Genomic DNA, 17208 nt, shown 5'->3' on the forward strand with positions numbered 1-17208 from the left:
CAGAGAGGGAGGGGAAGAAAGGGCTGGGAGGCGCGGCGGCTAGGGTTCGCCCCTGCTCGCCCGCGCCGGGGGGCGAGAGGAGCGAGACGGGCTTTTTCGCTGTTTGATAACACCTGTACTAGTTGATGCTGGATGATGAATCGTCAAATGCATTCATATACCCTGTGTCCATATATATATTTCAATAAGAACTCAAACCTTATTCGTTTTATTTGCCTACTCCAAGGCTCTTCAAGAGACACATTTCAAAGTCACTGGGAAAATAATAGAAGTAAAAAAGTCATCAAATTTGGACACCTTCAGACGGTACAGTCTTACGCAATTTTACGGCCAACATTAGATTGTAGGAATTTCATTGAAACTTTGGAGGATTCAGGTTTTTGAATACTTAATTTTTTTCCGAATGCACTCAGACACCATAAACACGAGCACAAACCCCATTTTTTTCTTTGACAGGTCCAATGCTCTCGGTCTCTCAAAAAATTTAGGAGATTTGAAATTAGCAAAAGCGATGTATAGAGGAGACATGTTTCCAAGCAGAACAATTTGAGGTATGATGATGCGCTAACAAACGAGAACATAGGTCATATTATCATATTAGAACTTTCAAAGTCCAATTTTGAGAGCATAGTACATCTCTACATAGGCAAAACAGGCATCAAGATATGACAGAACTAAACATGACGCATGAAAAAAATATAGAATAAGAGATATATGGAGCCAACTCTACTAGCACATGGGCCCCAATTTTCGTCATCATCAACATCGGCAAACACACCACAGCTTTATTCTGAACGCGTTCCATCGCATCGCGTTCATTTCTGCTCCGTGTGAAATCAGACTTTGGGTCCAGCAGCAAGGATCTCCTCAGTCAGGGTGCTGTCGTCCCCGATCTTGTAGTTGGCGAACACCTCGAAGTTCTTCCCGAACAGGCCAGCCAGCTTCAGGAGCGTCTCCTTGTACGCGGCCTTGTCCGTCCACTGTAAGAGCGCGAGTAAAAACATTGTAAGCAAGCTACATGGCAGGAGAAGGAAAATGGCTGATGGATGGATGAGAGCTTACGGTGTTGGTCGGGTCGAGGATTTCAGACGGCACGCCCTGGATCGCAGTGGGGATCTCCAGGCCGAAGACCTCGGTCTTCTGGTAGTTGGCAGTGAGGAGCTCGCCGGAGTGGATGGCGTCGATGATCTTCCTGGTGTATGCCAGCTTGATCCGGTTGCCAACGCCATACCTGTGACAAACGCAGAGTAAGTTCATATGTATCATCATGGTGGCTGGACCTTGGAACTTGCAAATTGCAAACTGACTGCAACTTGGATAAGGACAGTACCTTCCACCGGACCAGCCGGTGTTGACCAGCCACCCGGTGGCGCCATACGTCTGCATCTTCTCGGCGAGCATGGCGGCGTACTTGGTCGGGTGGAGCATGATGAACGCCGCGCCGAAGCAAGCGGAGAAGGTCGCCTGCGGCTCCTTGATGCCGTCCTCTGTTCCGGCAACCTGCAGCCAAGAAGGCAACATCAGATTGACATCCCTTAGGAGCAGGCAACAAACTGTGAGTGCTTGTGCACGTCTGAATCGCGATCGTACCAGAGCAGTGTAGCCGCTGATGAAGTGGTACATGGTCTGAGCCAGGTTCAGCTTGCTGACCGGCGGGAGCACGCCGAAGGCGTCGCACGCCAGGAGGATGACGTTCTTGGGGTGTGGGCCGACACACGGTATCTTCGCGTTTGGGATGTACTCGATCGGGTAGGCGGCACGGGTGTTCTCTGCAACATGATCCAGCCGGTTGCGATGTTATTACCATCTCAATTTGCTAGTACTATGATTTTTCTTGTGACTGAAAAAAGACGGATGATAATTCCAACTAATGTTTACCTGTGACAGACTTGTCGGTGTAATCGACTTCACGGGTGTGCTCGTCGAAGACGACGTTCTCCAGCACTGAAAGCAGAGTATTTCAACCCATTGTAAGCCAGGGAATTATGATGTGCAAAGTTCAGTAACAGAACAGAGGGGATGACTCAGGCAGCTACCTGTTCCGAACTTGATGGCGTTCCAAATATCAGGTTCTTTCTCCCTAGAGAGGTCTATGCACTTGGCATAGCAGCCACCCTCGATGTTGGAGACACCATTGTCGCTCCAGCAGTGCTCGTCGTCGCCGATCAGGAGCCTGTTGTGATCAGTCGACAGTGTCGTTTTACCAGTACCTGTCGTGAAAATTTTCCAAAGTTCCAAAATCAGAAAATATATACAGTAAAGCTGTAAGAACACATTATCACAATTTACTTAGAGATGCGTGTGCATCATTTATGTATATGGATAAGCAAGCTCAGCCGTTGAGCAAGGCGAACGTCAGGGCAGTTTTTGTTGCGGCCGAATGCATCCATGATGGATGACGTTATGGCAGTACCTGACAGTCCAAAGAAGAGTGCGACGTCGCCGTCCCGCCCCATGTTGCAGCCGGAGTGGAGGGAAAGGATACGCCTCTTGGGCATGAGGTAGTGCATGACCCCGAAGAGCCCCTTCTTCATCTCGCCGGCGTACTGCGTGCCGAGGATGACCATCTCCCTCCTGCCGAGGTTGATGTCGACGCTGGTGGAGGAGGTCATGTAGTGCGTGTAGCGGTTGCAGGGGAACTTGCCGGCGTTGTAGATGGTGAAGTCGGGCGTGCCGAACTCCTCCAGCTCCTCCTCCGTGGGGCGGATGCACATGTTGTGCATGAAGAGCGAGTGGTAGGCCCTGGCGGAGATGATGCGCACCTTGATGCGGTTCTCCGGGTCCCAGTTGAGGAACTGGTCGTTCACGAACACCTTGTCCAGCGAGTTGAGGTAGTCCACCGCCCTCTCCCTGTTGGTCAGGAAGGTGTGCTCGTCCATCTCGATGTTCGGCGAGCCCCTGACATCAGAAGAGAAACACCAATATTCAGTTAGCTGATGAAGAAGAAGAAGCAGAGGCACACGTTTACAACTACTTGCAGTTGCAGGCATGGGTGAGTGATGATGGTACTCACTTGCCCCACCAGAGCTCCTTGGCCGCGGCTTCGTCCTTGACGATGCGCTTGTCCCTGGGCGACCGGCCGGTCTTGGCGCCGGAGAGCGTCGCCAGCGCTCCGCTGTCCGTGATGAACGACCCCTTCTCATACTTGATCGCCTGCTCGTACAGCTCTGTTGTTTCGCGCATCATAAGAACAGACGGCATAGGTGATGCATACTACTAGTGCTTCTGAACAAATTTCAGTTTAGACATGGAAGCTCTGCGTACCGGCAGGCGAGAGGTTGTAGAGGACATGGGTGAATTTGAGAGAGCTGTCGCTGACGCTGATGGTGGGGGCGACGTGGTGGTGGTGGTGGTGATGCGGCTTCGGCGCCGGCGCTGCGGCCACCGGCGCGACCTTGACGGCGGCCTCGCCCTTCCTTGCCGGGTCGCCCCTCACGACCTTGGGCCCGGTCTCACGGGTCAGCGACGCCAACGACGCGCTGCGTAACCATCGGCGTCAGTTAATTTTTTGCAGGTCAGAAAAACATTCAGAACTCCAAACAAAATTACAGCTACTTCACTTCTACTGTTATACTCCAGCTCTTTACTGTAGAACGCTCTCACCCTTGTTATTTGTTTCAGACCAGCAATTGCATGAGAAAATCAAGGAACAAGCTTCTGTCTAGCGAGTTGAGGGTGCTGCAACTTGCAGCCCAGATGAGTCTGGATACTTTTATGCGGTGCGATAAGAACAAAAACAAAATTTGAGTGCTCGTCATCTTGGCACTTGGATGCACGCAACGCAAGAGAGGTCACGTGAATACGCGCAACCATACCCAAAAGAAGTGGTGCGGGCTTTATTTCGATGACGCCGCTTTTGGTTGGAAAACGACCTACTGACTAGTGTACAATTCCAAGCTGATCGTCAGCACCACCCAACTTTTCTGCACTTGCTCCCTGCACTCCTGTTTTTCTTTGGATTTTATTTACATCTTCAGTTAAAAAAGATTTGACTGTGCACCAAGGTTAGTGAAACTTAAGATTCAATTCAACAAAGAAGAAAATATATTATTTGTTCCTCGTTAGTTTACGGGCCAAAATGCAGAGGTTGGAGACTTGGAGTAGGACCGAGCAGTGAGATGGATGGCCGTCGTCCACGTGGCGGTCGGTCAAAGCCGAAGAAGTATCATCTTCCGTTCTTTCAGAACATGGCAAAGCGTCGTCAAACAGAGTACTAAGTACTATTTTTTATGTTAGTTTTCTTTTGCTTCTTAGCAGGGTAATTTTATTTTGCTTCTTAGCAGGGTAACTTAAACCTTTGCATTCCATGATTCCGATCGCTTGTAGCAGAGCACCGGCAAAACCAAAATTAGAAGCATACGGAGCCGAGAGGATTAGCGAACCTGATGGACTGCAGCTGCTGCGTGCGGCGGCCCTCCTCGGAGATGGCGGCGGCGAAGGGCGAGACGGCGGCGCCGTCGGCCTGCTTGATGGGCGTGGTGGGGGCGGAGCGCTTCCGCTGCATGGAGTGCAGCTCGTCGATGTTCTGCGCCCGCACCGGCGCCGAGCTGTCGTCGTGGCAGATCCCGTTCTCGTGCTCCTTCTTCGTCGCCGCGCCGTTGGTGTCGATCCTCGCCAAGCCGTTCGGGGTCGCCATGGCCGACTTCTCCTCCTCCTGTCACCCCAAAGAAGAAAACAACAACCACATTAGCGATCCTACCACCATTGGTGCAAATAGCTTGCGAATGGAATCAACCAGGGGAAGGCAGAGACACGCACGAGATGAGAACAAGGGTACGTGCGCAGTAGGGGTGGCGGTGGAGACGATGACACGAGCTACTGAGGGAGATGTGGGGCAGATGGGTCGAGCTCGGGGTGGCTTTTAAAGGGGCTCTCGGAGCTACTAACCATGGTTAGGTCTAGGTGACCTGACCACACACCCTGGTTGGGGATAACGTCGCTGGTTGCGTTGGGGACTTCCGGAGTCGGGGGAGCTTGTGGTTAACGCGCGCGGGAGCTGGAAATCACCACCAAAGTTCATTGCGCGCACTAAATGAGTTCAGATGGAACAGGGGAATAAAACGCTTGGACTAGGTATTTAGACCTCTCATTAACGTGGAATGGGACGGTTTCTATAGTGGATTGATAGAAACCAGTCACATGCTGGAGGATCTTCTTGGGGCTGCCCGTCGCATATCTACACCGTCCAGCCTCTGAGTGCACCTCTTGTGTGGGGTGATGTATCGTCTATCTCGTGTGTGTGGGCGTGTTGTGCTTGCCCCAGCAGACTCTTGATGTGAGGTGTGTGTGTTGTGTGTTGTATCTGAACTATGTATGCTTGTGGTTGCTTTATTTATAAAGCGGGGCGAAAGCCTGTTTCGAGAGAAACCAGTCATATTTGTTCTCAAAATTTTAGCCGTTGGATCAGTTCGTGGTCGAAGAGTGGATCCTTGAATGGATGAGATGGTCATCGTGGTATGTGTTTGATTCTATCTTTTGACGTGCCGATATGGTTTTTCTTCCTAAAGTAATGGGGCAAAGACACTTTAAGATTTCATAAGGATCAGATCATACAAATCAAATAACCTACATAAGAAGAATTTCTCAAAATTTAAATCTTCCAAAATTCCTATGAAATTTGAATATAAAACAGTGATGAAAAGGTTTTTCAAGGAATCTTATAAATGGATGTACCACACACTTGTATTACTTTGAAGAAGTAACCAATCACTTATACAATCCAAGGGACTCCTATTATCCTTGTCTTAGTTTGTGTATTTAGTAGTGTTTATCCGAATCGGTTTACGAGGGTTATTTTTAGTTTTTCTACTACAACAAAAATATATATTCTTGAAATCATAGGCTTTTCCCCTAAAATATACCAATAAACTATGTGCCTGCAAAATTTGCCTTCCCAACTTTCCACGACTCTAGGTGCCTCAAAGTCCAGCCCTCAACGTTGTGGAAAATAACATCATCACATTTTTTTTGCGGATAACACAGTAACATATTAACTATATAGATATATCATGCATCTATAATGCCACAGATCTCAAATCAAACTTCACAATATGGGTCGAGAAATAAAAACTACTATGGTTGTCAACTTGAGAACATTGTACTTTGCATGTTGACCTTGCTTTACAATATATTTTTGAACAACCTTAATTTATAATTTGTTGTCGAAAATTCATCACAAGAATAAATAATAATATGAAAAGTAGGCAAGAGTATGTTATAGAAAATGGATAATTATAATCTACCGCGATGCCAAACGAAGCCTTCGCCATAGTTGGAGTCATGGGTTTGTTTATTTTGTAAGAGCTACAAGGGAGAACAATGAAGTGACACTTTTGGTAGAGTGTGTGACTGATGACTCAAATATATTCATATCCAGTGGGATTTAATGTAAATTCAAATTGTAACCATGATGACACGATTTTGTGGACGGACTTAGCATCCCTACCGCTAGGGCAACCGCCCTGGCTTTCCCATGGCACAAAGCTTGCGATTTATGATTTTGTATAGCGATTTCGTTCACCATTTGGTAGCTCGACCTCATTTGCCAGGATTCTGGAATTTTTATTTTGTCTCTGACACTCAGTCAATTATAAATATATATGTTTCCTATATATAGAACTTCCATCCCCTCTCCTCCCTTCCCACCTTCGCACCGGGTCGTCTCGCGCGAGGCGGCTCCGGGCGACGATCCGAACCTAAGAAGAGGTGGCCCATCTTTCTCCTCCTGCCCGCTGCCGCCGTCGGGGTCGGCGGTAGCGGTCGCGTCCGGCTGCCAAAAGCAGGGGCGGTGGTGGCGCGTCCATGGACTCCCCTTCGCACGAAGGCGGGGTCTTTCAGGGGCGGCGACGGTGGACAGCGGGTCTGGTGGCGGTGGCCTTCTGCTACTGCACCTAGATCATGGCGGGAGATGCGGTGGTGTGGCGGAACTCGGCGGGGAAAGGGCGACGGCGGGATCGCTGCTGACCTCTGATGCGCGTAGATGTACACGTCCGTTGGGAACCCCAAGAGGAAGGTGTGATGCGCACAGCAGCAAGTTTTTCCTCAGTAAGAAACCAAGGTTATCGAACCAGTAGGAGCCAAGAAGCACGTGAAGGTTGTTGGTGGAGGAATGTAGTGCGGCGCAACACCAGTGAAACCGGCGCCAACGTGGAACCTGCACAACACAATCAAAGTACTTTGCCCCAACGTAACGGTGAGGTTGTCAATCTCACCGGCTTGCTGAAAACAAAGGATTAAGCATATCGAGTGGAAGATGGTGTTTGTTTGCAAAGAACAAGTAAAGCGAGTAGAATGTATTCAGATGTAAAAGAATGGACCGGGGTCCACAGTTCACTAGAGGTGTCTCTCCAATAAGATAACTAACATGCTGGGTGAACAAATTACAGGCGGGCAATTGACAAATAAAGATTCAATACATATCAACGATGATTACTATGTGATTTAATCGGGGCATTACGACAAAGTATATAGACCGCTATCCAGCATGCATCTATGCCTAAATAATCCACCTTCGAGTTATCATCCGAACCCCTTCCGGTATTAAGTTGTAAACAACGAGATAATTGCATTAAGTATGGTGCGTAATGTAATCAACACAAATATCCTTAGACAAAGCATCAATGTTTTATCCCTAGTAGCAACAAGCACATCCACAACCTTAGAACTTTCCGTCACTATCCCGCATTAAATGGAGGCATGAACCCACTATCGAGCATAATTACTCCCTCTTGGAGTTACAAGTATCAACTTGGCCAAAGCCTCTACTAGCAACGGAGAGCATGCAAGAACATAAACAACACATATATGATAGATTGATAATCAACTTAACATAATATTCTATATTCATCGGATCCCGCCAAACACAACATGTAGCATTACAAATAGATGATCTTGATCATGTTAGGCAGCTCACAAGATCTATAACAATGATAGCACAAGCGAAGAAGACAACCATCTAGCTACTGCTATGGACCCATAGTCCAAGGATGAACTACACACGCATCAATTCGGAGGCGGGCATGATGATGTAGAGCCCTGATACGTCTCCAACGTATCTATAATTTCTTATGTTCCATGCCACATTATTGATGATATCTACATGTTTTGTTCACACTTTGTATCGTTTTGATGCGTTTTCCGGAACTAACCTATTAACGAGATGCCGAAGTGCCACTTCCTGTTTTCTGCTGTTTTTGGTTTCAGAAATCCTAGTAAGGAAATATTCTCGGAATCGGACGAAATCGGACGATTTGCTGTCTGTCTCTGAAAAAAATCAAAAAAATCTGCAAATTTACGTGTGTGATCCTCAGATATGTACGCAACTTTCATTAGTTTTGAGTTTTTCCATTTGAGCAAGTTAAGTGCCCCTTCCAGGTTCGTCTTTACGGACTGTTCTGTTTTTGACAGATTATGCCTTTTATTTCGCATTGCCGCTTTTGTTAAGTTGAATGATTTTCTTTGTTCCATTAACTTTCAGAAGTTTTGTGCAATGTCCAGAAGTGTTAAGAATGATTGTGTCACCTATGAACATGTGAATTTTGATTATGCACTAACCCTCTAATGAGTTTGCTTAAAGTTTGGTGTGGAGGGAGTTTTCAAGGGTCAATAGAAGAGGGTGATATACTATGATCAAGAAGAGTGAAAGGTCTAAGCTTGGGGATGCCCCGGTGGTTCATCCCTGCATATTTTAAGAAGACTCAAGCATCTAAGCTTGGGGATGCCCAAGGCATCCCCTTCTTCATCGACAACTTATCAGGTCACTTCTAGTGAAACTATATTTTTATTCCGTCACATCTTATGTGCTTTACTTGGAGCGTCTGTTTGTTTTTGTTTTTGTTTTTGTATGGATAAATGCTTGTGTGGGAGAGAGACACGCTCCGCTGGTTCATTTGAACACATGTATTCTTAGCTTTTAATTTTCATGGCGAAGGTTGAAACTGCTTCGTTAAAATTGTTATATGGTTGGAAACAGAAAATGCTACATGTAGTAATTGATAAAATGTCTTGGATAATGTGATACTTGGCAATTGTTGTGCTCATGTTTAAGCTCTTGCATCATATACTTTGCACCTATTAATGAAGAAATACATAGAGCTCGCTAAAATTTGGTTTGCATAATTGGTCTCTCCAAGGTCTAGATAATTTGTAGTAAAGAGTTTGAACAACAAGGAAGACGGTGAAGAGTCTTATAATGTTTACAATATGTCTTTTATGTGAGTTTTGCTGCACCAGTTCATCCTTGTGTTTGTTTCAAATAAACCTTGCTAGCCTAAGCCTTGTATCGAGAGGGAATACTTCTCATGCATCCAAATCCTTGAGCCAACCACTATGCCATTTGTGTCCACCATACCTACCTACTACATGGTATTTTTCCTCCATTCCAAAGTAAATTGCTTGAGTGTTATCTTTAAACAATTCAAAATTTATCACCTCTGATTTGTGTCAATGTTTTATAGCTCATGAGGAAGTATGTGGTGTTTATCTTTCAATCTTGTTGGGCAACTTTCACCAATGGACTAGTGGCTTCATCCGCTTATCCAATAATTTTGCAAAAAGAGTCGGCAATGGGATTCCCAGTCCCAAATTAATTAACCAAAATAGACACTCCTCCATGGTATGTGATTGTTGGACGGCACCCGAAGGATTCGGTTAGCCATGGCTTGAGAAAGCAAAGGTGGGGAGGAGTGTCAACATAATAAAACTAAAATAAAAAGGCACTCCTTCATGGTATGAGATTGTTGGCGGGCACCCGAGGATTCGGTTAGCCATGGTTTGTGAAAGAAAGGTTGGAAGGAGTGCCACACAAAAATAAAAATAAAATGGGAGCCGCTCTTTGAAGGTTTGTCCGGCAAGGGGTTAGAGTACCCACTACCATTCGTTGACAACAACAAACACCTCTCAAAATTTTACTTTTTATGCTCTCTATATGTTTTCAAAACCAAAGCTCCAGCACAAATATAGCAATCAATGCTTCCCTCTGCGAAGGGCCATTCTTTTACTTTTATTGTTGAGTCAGTTCACCTATTTCTCTCCATCTCAAGAAGCAAACACTTGTGTGAACTGTGCATTGATTCCTACATACTTGCATATTGCACTTATTATATTACTTTGCATTGACAACTATCCATGAGATATACATCTTACAAGTTGAAAGCAACCTCTGAAACTTAATCTTCCATTGTGTTGCTTCAATGCCTTTACTTTGAATTTATTGCTTTATGAGTTAACTCTTATGCAAGACTTATTGATGTTTGTCTTGAAAGTACTATTCATGAAAAGTCTTTGCTTTATGATTCATTTGTTTACTCATGTCATTACCATTGTTTTTGATCGCTGCATTCATTACATATGCTTACAATAGTATGATCAAGGTTATGATGGCATGTCACTTAAGAAATTATCATTGTTATCGTTTACCTACTCAAGGACGAGTAGGAACTAAGCTTGGGGATGCTGATACGTCTCCAACGTATCTATAATTTCTTATGTTCCATGCCACATTATTGATGATATCTACATGTTTTGTTCACACTTTGTATCGTTTTGATGCCTTTTCCGGAACTAACCTATTGACGAGATGCCGAAGTGCCAGTTCCTATTTTCTGCTATTTTTGGTTTCAGAAATCCTAGTAAGGAAGTATTCTCGGAATCGGACGAAATCAACGCCCAAGATCTTATATTTACACGAAGCTTCCAGAACACCCGAGAGGAACCAGAGGGGGGCCACAGGGGCCCCACACACCATGGCGGCGCGGCCAGAGGGGGGGCGCGCCGGGCTAGTGTGTGGGCCCCCCGTAGCCCTTCCGACTCCGCCCTTTCGCCTATAAAGTCTCCCTGACCTAAAACCCCGATACGAATAAGCCACGGTACGAGAAAAGTTCCAGAGCCGCCGCCATCGCGAAGCCAAGATCTGGGGGACAGGAGTCTCTGTTCCGGCACGCCGCCGGGACGGGGAAGTGCCCCGGAAGGCTCCTCCATCGACACCACCGCCATCTTCATCACCGCTGCTGTCTCCCATGAGGAGGGAGTAGTTCTCCATCGAGGCTAAGGGTTGTACCGGTAGCTATGTGGTTAATCTCTCTCCTATGTACTTCAATACAATAATCTCATGAGCTGCCTTACATGATTGAGATTCATATGATGATGCTTGTAATCTAGATGTCATTATGCTAGTCAAGTGGATTTTACTTATGTGATCTCCGGAGACTCCTTGTCCCACGTGTGTAAAGGTGACGAGTGTGTGCACCGTGTGGGTCTCTTAGGCTATATTTCACAGAATACTTATTCACTCGTTATGAATGGCATAGTGAAGTGCTTATTTATATCCCTTTATGATTGCAATGTGCTTTGTATCGCTACTAGTCTATGTGCTACTCATGTGATGTTATTTAAGTAGTCTATTCCTCCCGCATGGTGTAATGGTGACGAGTGTGTGCATCGTGTAGTTCTTGTCGTAGATTATGATCATAATCTCTTGTAGGTTATGGAGTTGATTATCGCTATGATAGTATTGATGTGATTTATTCCCCCTTCATAGTGTAAAGGTGACAGTGTGTATGCTATGTTAGTACTCGGTCTATTTCGCTCTAAGGTTACTTAAACATGAATATCGAATGTTGTGGAGCTTGTTAACTCCGGCATTGAGGGTTCGTGTAATCCTACGCAACGAATGATGTTCATTATCAAACAAGATTATATGTAGCACAAATGAGAGAAGTTATTATTTATTATGCGATCAATGTTGAGAGTGTCCACTAGTGAAAGTATGATCCCTAGGCCTTGTTTCCAATACAGCAAACACCGTTTATTTACTGTTCTGTTGCATGTTTACTCGCTGTCATATTTTATTCAGATTGCTATTACCACTCATATACATCCACACTACTTGTATTTCACTATCTATTCGCCGAACTAGTGCACCTATACATCTGACAAGTGTATTAGGTGTGTTGGGGACACAAGAAACTTCTTGTATCGTGATTGCAGGGTTGCTTGAGAGGGATATCATTGACCTCTTCCTCCCTGAGTTTGATAAACCTTGGGTGATCCACTTAAGGGAAAACTTGCTGCTGTTCTACAAACCTCTGCTCTTGGAGGCCCAACACTGTCTACAAGAATAGAAGCACCCGTACACATCAAGCCCCTCCGGTGATGATTCCCCTCTCCGGCAGGGTGCCGGAGGCGATCTCCTGAATCCCCCGAGATGGGATTCGCGACGGCGGCGTCTCTGGAAGGTTTTCCATATCGTGGCTCTCGGTACAGGGGGTTTCGCGACGAAGGATATTTGTAGGCGGAAGGGTAGGTCAGGGGGCGACGCGAGGGGCCCAGACAACAGGGCCACGCGGCCAGGGCCTGGGCCGCGCCGCCCTGGTGTCTGGCCACCTCGTGGCCCCACTTCGTCTCCCTTTCGGTCTTCTGGAAGCTTCGTGTAAAAATAGGCCCATGGGCGTTGATTTCGTCCAATTCCGAGAATATTTCCTTACTAGGATTTCTGAAACCAAAAACAGCAGAAAACAGCAACTGGCACTTCGGCATCTTGTTAATAGGTTAGTGCCGGAAAATGTATAATAATGTCTGTAAAGTATGTATAAAACATTCAAGTATTGTAATAAAAGTAGCATGGAACATAAGAAATTATAGATACGTTTGCGACGTATAAAGCATCCCCAAGCTTAGTTCCTACTCGTCCTCGAGTAGGTAAACGATAACACAAATAATTTCTGAAGTGACATGCTACCAACATAATCTTGATCAACATTATTGTAAAGCATATGAGATGAATGGAGTGATATGAACAAAAGATTGCTAACAAAGATAATGACTAAACAAATGAATCATATAGCAAAACTTTTCATGAATAGTACTTTCAAGATAAGTATCAATAAGAGTTGCATAAGAGCTAACTCATAAGCAATAAATTCTAAGTAGAATGCATTGAAGCAACACAAAGGATGATTAAGTTTCAGCGAATGCTTTCAACTTGTAACATGTATATCTCATGGATATTTGTCAACATAGAGTAATATAACAAGTGCAATAAGTAAACATGTAAGAATCAATGCACACAGTTAACACAAGTGTTTGCTTCTAAGATAGAAAGGAATGGGTAAACTGACTCAACATAAAGTAAAAGAATGGCCCTTCGCAGAGGGAAGCATGGATTACTATTTTTGTGCTAGAGCTTTTGTTTTGAAAACAAAGAAACAATTTTGTCAACGGTAGTAATAATTCATATGTGCTATGCATAATACTTCCTACAAGTTGCATGTCTCATGCATAGAGTACTAATAGTGCTCGCACCTTGTCCAACTTAGCTCGGAAACACGGATTATCATCACATGACATATGCTTCAACCAAGTGTCACGAAGGGGTAATGATACGTCTCCAACGTATCGATAATTTCTTATGTTCCATGCCACTTTATTGATGATACCTACATGTTTTGTGCACATTATATGTCATATTTATGCATTTTCTGGAACTAACCTATTAACAAGATGCCGAAGAGCCGCTTGCTCGTTTTCTGCTGTTTTTGGTTTCGTAAATCCTAGTAAGGAAATATTCTCGGAATTGGACGAAATCTTCGCCCGTGGTCCTATTTTTGCACGAAGCTTCCAGAAGACCGAAGAGCTAAGGAAGTGGGGCCACGAGGCGCCAGCACCATAGGCCGGCGCGGCCCAGGCCCTGGCCGCGCCGACCTAGGGTGTGGGGCCCTCGTGTGGCCCCCTGACCTACCTTTCCGCCTACTTAAAGCCTCCGTCGCGAAACCCCCAGTACCGAGAGCCACGATACAGAAAACCTTCCAGAGACGCCGCCGCCGCGAATCCCATCTCGGGGGATTCAGGAGATCGCCTCCGGCACCCTGCCGGAGAGGGGATTCATCTCCCGGAGGACTCTACACCGCCATGGTCGCCTCCGGAGTGATGAGTGAGTAGTTCACCCTCGGACCATGGGTCCATAGCAGTAGCTAGATGGTCGTCTTCTCCTTGTTGTGCTTCATTGTTGGATCTTGTGAGCTGCCTAACATGATCAAGATCATCTATCTGTAATACTATATGTTGTGTTTGTCGAGATCCGATGGATAGAGAGTACTATGATTATGGTGATTATCAATCTATTGTTTATGTGTTGTTTATGATCTTGCATGCTCTCCGTTATTAGTAGAGGCTCGGCCAAGTTTGTACTCTTAACTCCAAGAGGGAGTATTTATGCTCGATAGTGGGTTCATGCCTTCATTGACACCTGGGACAAGTGACGAAAGTTCTAAGGTTGTGATGTGCTGTTGCCACTAGGGATAAAACATTGATTCTATGTCTAAGGATGTAGTTGTCGATTACATTACGCACCATACTTAATGCAATTGTCCGTTGCTTAGCAACTTAATACCGAATGGGGTTCGGATGATAACTCGAAGGTGGACTTTTAGGCATAGATGCGATTGGATGGCGGTCTATGTACTTTGTCGTAATGCCCAATTAAATCTCACTATATTTATCATATCATGTATATGCATTGTTATGCCTTTCTCTATTTGTCAATTGCCCGACTGTAATTTGTTCACCCAACATGCTTTTATCTTATGGGAGAGACACCTCTAGTGAACTCGTGGACCCCGGTCCTATTCTTTACATAGCATACAATCTATCGCAATTGTGTTTTACTATTTTCTTGCAAACATTTTCCACTCGATACGTTTAATCCTTTGTTACGGCAAGCCGGTGAGATTGACAACCTCATCTGTTTCGTTGGGGCAAAGTACTTTGGTTGTGTTTTGCAGTGTTCCGCGTTGGCGCCGGAATCCCCGGTGTTGCGCCGCATCACATTTCGCGACCATCAACCCTCAACGTGCTTCTTGGCTCCTACTGGTTCGATTAAACCTTGGTTTCATACTCGAGGGAAACTTGCTTCTATACGCATCATACCTTCCACTTGGGGTTCCCAACGGACGTGTGCATCTACGCGTATCAAGCTAAATTTCTGGCGCCGTTGCCGGGGAGATCAAGACACGCTGCAAGGGGAGTCTCCACTTCTCAATCTCTTTACTTTGTTTTTGTCTTGCTTTATTTTATTTACTACTTTGTTTGCTGCACTAAATCAAAACACAAAAAAAAATTCGTTGCTAGCTTTACTTTATTTACTGTCTTCCTCTCCATATCAAAAACACACAAAAAATTAGTTACTTGCATTTACTTTATCTAGTTTGCTTTATTTACTGTTGCTAAAATGAATACCCCTGAAAATACTAAGTTGTGTGACTTCACAAATGCAAATAATAATGATTTCCTATGCACACCTATTGCTCCACCTCGCTACTACAACGAGAATTCTTTGAAATTAAACCCGCTTTACTCGAACTTGGTTATGAGAGATCAATTTTCTGGTGTTAGTTCCGATGATGCTCGCTGCCCATCTCAATAATTTTGTTGAACTTTGTGAAATGCAAAAGTATAAAGATGTAGATGGTGATATTATTAAATTGAAAGTGTTTCCTTTCTCATTAAGAGGAAGAGCTAAAGATTGGTTGCTATCTTTGCCTAAGAATAGTATTGATTCATGGACTAAATGTAAGGATGCTTTTATTGGTAGATATTATCCTCCCGCTAAAATTATATCTTTGAGAAGTAGCATAATGAATTTTAAGCAATTAGATACTCGAACATGTTGCTCAAGCATGGGAGAGAATGAAAACTTTGGTAAAGAATTGCCCAACCCATGGACTCGACTACTTGGATGATCATCCAAACCTTCTATGCAGGACTAAATTTTTCTTCGCGGAATTTATTGGATTCAGTTGCTGGAGGTACCTTTATGTCCATCACATTGGGGGCGGCTACAAAACTTCTTGATGATATGATGATAAATTACTCTGAATGGCACACGGAAAGAGCTCCACAAGGTAAGAAGTTAAATTCTGTTGAAGAAACCTCTTCCTTGAGTGATAAGATTGATGTGATTATGTCTATGCTTGTGAATGGTAGATCTAATGTTGATCCAAATAATGTTCCTTTAGCTTCATTGGTTGCTCAAGAAGAAAATGTTGATGTGAATTTCATTAAAAATAATAATTTCAACAACAATGCTTATAGGAACAACTCTGGTAATAACTATAGGCCATATCCTTCGCTAATGGTAATGGTTATGGTAATTCTTATGGGAATTCTTACAACAATAATAGGAGTGTACCCTCTGGTCTTGAAGCTATGCTTAAAGAATTTATTAGTACACAAACTTCTTTTAACAAATCTGTTGAGGAAAAGCTTGATAAAATTGATATTATTGCTTCTAGAGTTGATAGACTTGCCTCTGATGTTAATCTTTTAAATTTGAAAGTTATGCCTAATAATGATATTGATAATAAGATTACTACTACAGCAAATGCCATCCAAGTTAGAATTAATGAGAATATAAGATTAATGGCTGAACTGCGTGCTAGGTGGGATAGAGAAGAAAATGAAAAACTAGCTAAAGAGAATAATGTAGCTAAAGTTTGGACTATTACCACCACTAGTAATGCTAATTCTTCACATGTTGCTGCACCTCCTACTATCAATGGTAAAATAATTGGTGTTGGCAATGTTTCTACTCCTAGTGCAAAGCGAACAAAACTGCCTGAAATTGCTAAAACTCATGAAACCGCTTGTGATAAAACTCGCTGAAATTTTTTCCAACCTTGGGAACAATGATCCCATTGCTGTAGCTCATAATGATTTAGATTTTGATGATTGCCACATCTCTGAAGTTATAAAGTTCTTACAAAAACTTGCTAAAAGTCCCAATGCTAGTGCTATAAATTTAGCCTTTACAAAACATATTACAAATGCTCTCATAAAAGCTAGAGAAGAGAAACTAAAACTTGAAACTTCTATTCCTAGAAAGTTAGAAGATGGTTGGGAGCCCATCATTAAAATGAAATTCAATGACTTTGAATGTAATGCTTTATGTGATCTTGGTGCAAGTATTTCGTTATGCCTAAAAAGATTTATGATATGCTTGACTTGCCACCATTGAAGAATTGTTATTTGGATGTTAATCTTGCCGATAATGTTAAAAAGAAACCTTTGGGGAGGATTGATAATGTGCACATTACGGTTAACAATAACCTTGTCCCCGTTGATTTTGTTGTTTTGGATATCGAATGCAATGCATCTTGTCCTATTGTGTTGGGAAGACCTTTTCTCCGAACTGTTGGTGCTGTTATTGATATGGGG

General features: G+C 44.1%; 1 protein-coding gene across 1 annotated transcript; it reads right to left on the reverse strand.

Annotated features, from left to right (window-relative positions):
- Positions 1–570: 570 nt before the first annotated feature.
- On the reverse strand, positions 571–4829 carry LOC124701980 (phosphoenolpyruvate carboxykinase (ATP)-like). Its single transcript, XM_047234081.1, has 11 exons — positions 4759–4829; positions 4383–4654; positions 3265–3479; positions 3014–3167; positions 2414–2898; positions 2037–2210; positions 1879–1944; positions 1591–1769; positions 1331–1500; positions 1063–1231; positions 571–980 (listed from the first exon to the last, which is right to left on the reverse strand). The coding sequence occupies exons 2-11, from the start codon at positions 4634–4636 to the stop codon at positions 837–839; spliced, it is 2010 nt and encodes a 669-aa protein (XP_047090037.1). The 5' UTR covers positions 4637–4654; positions 4759–4829; the 3' UTR covers positions 571–836.
- Between the last annotated feature and the right edge of the window lie 12379 nt (positions 4830–17208).

Source organism: Lolium rigidum, chromosome 3 (genome assembly GCF_022539505.1).
Source record: "Lolium rigidum isolate FL_2022 chromosome 3, APGP_CSIRO_Lrig_0.1, whole genome shotgun sequence".
Classification (NCBI taxonomy): domain Eukaryota; kingdom Viridiplantae; phylum Streptophyta; class Magnoliopsida; order Poales; family Poaceae; genus Lolium; species Lolium rigidum.

Coding starts and splice junctions, on each gene's coding strand:
- LOC124701980 (XM_047234081.1), bottom strand. CDS start 4,636: ATGGCGACCCCGAACGGCTTGGCGAGGATCGACACCAACGGCGCGGCG. Junction 1,945..2,036: donor CGCCATCAAGTTCGGAACAG/GTAGCTGCCTGA, acceptor CTCTGCTTTCAG/TGCTGGAGAACGTCGTCTTC. Junction 1,501..1,590: donor TCAGCGGCTACACTGCTCTG/GTACGATCGCGA, acceptor TCTTGGCTGCAG/GTTGCCGGAACAGAGGACGG.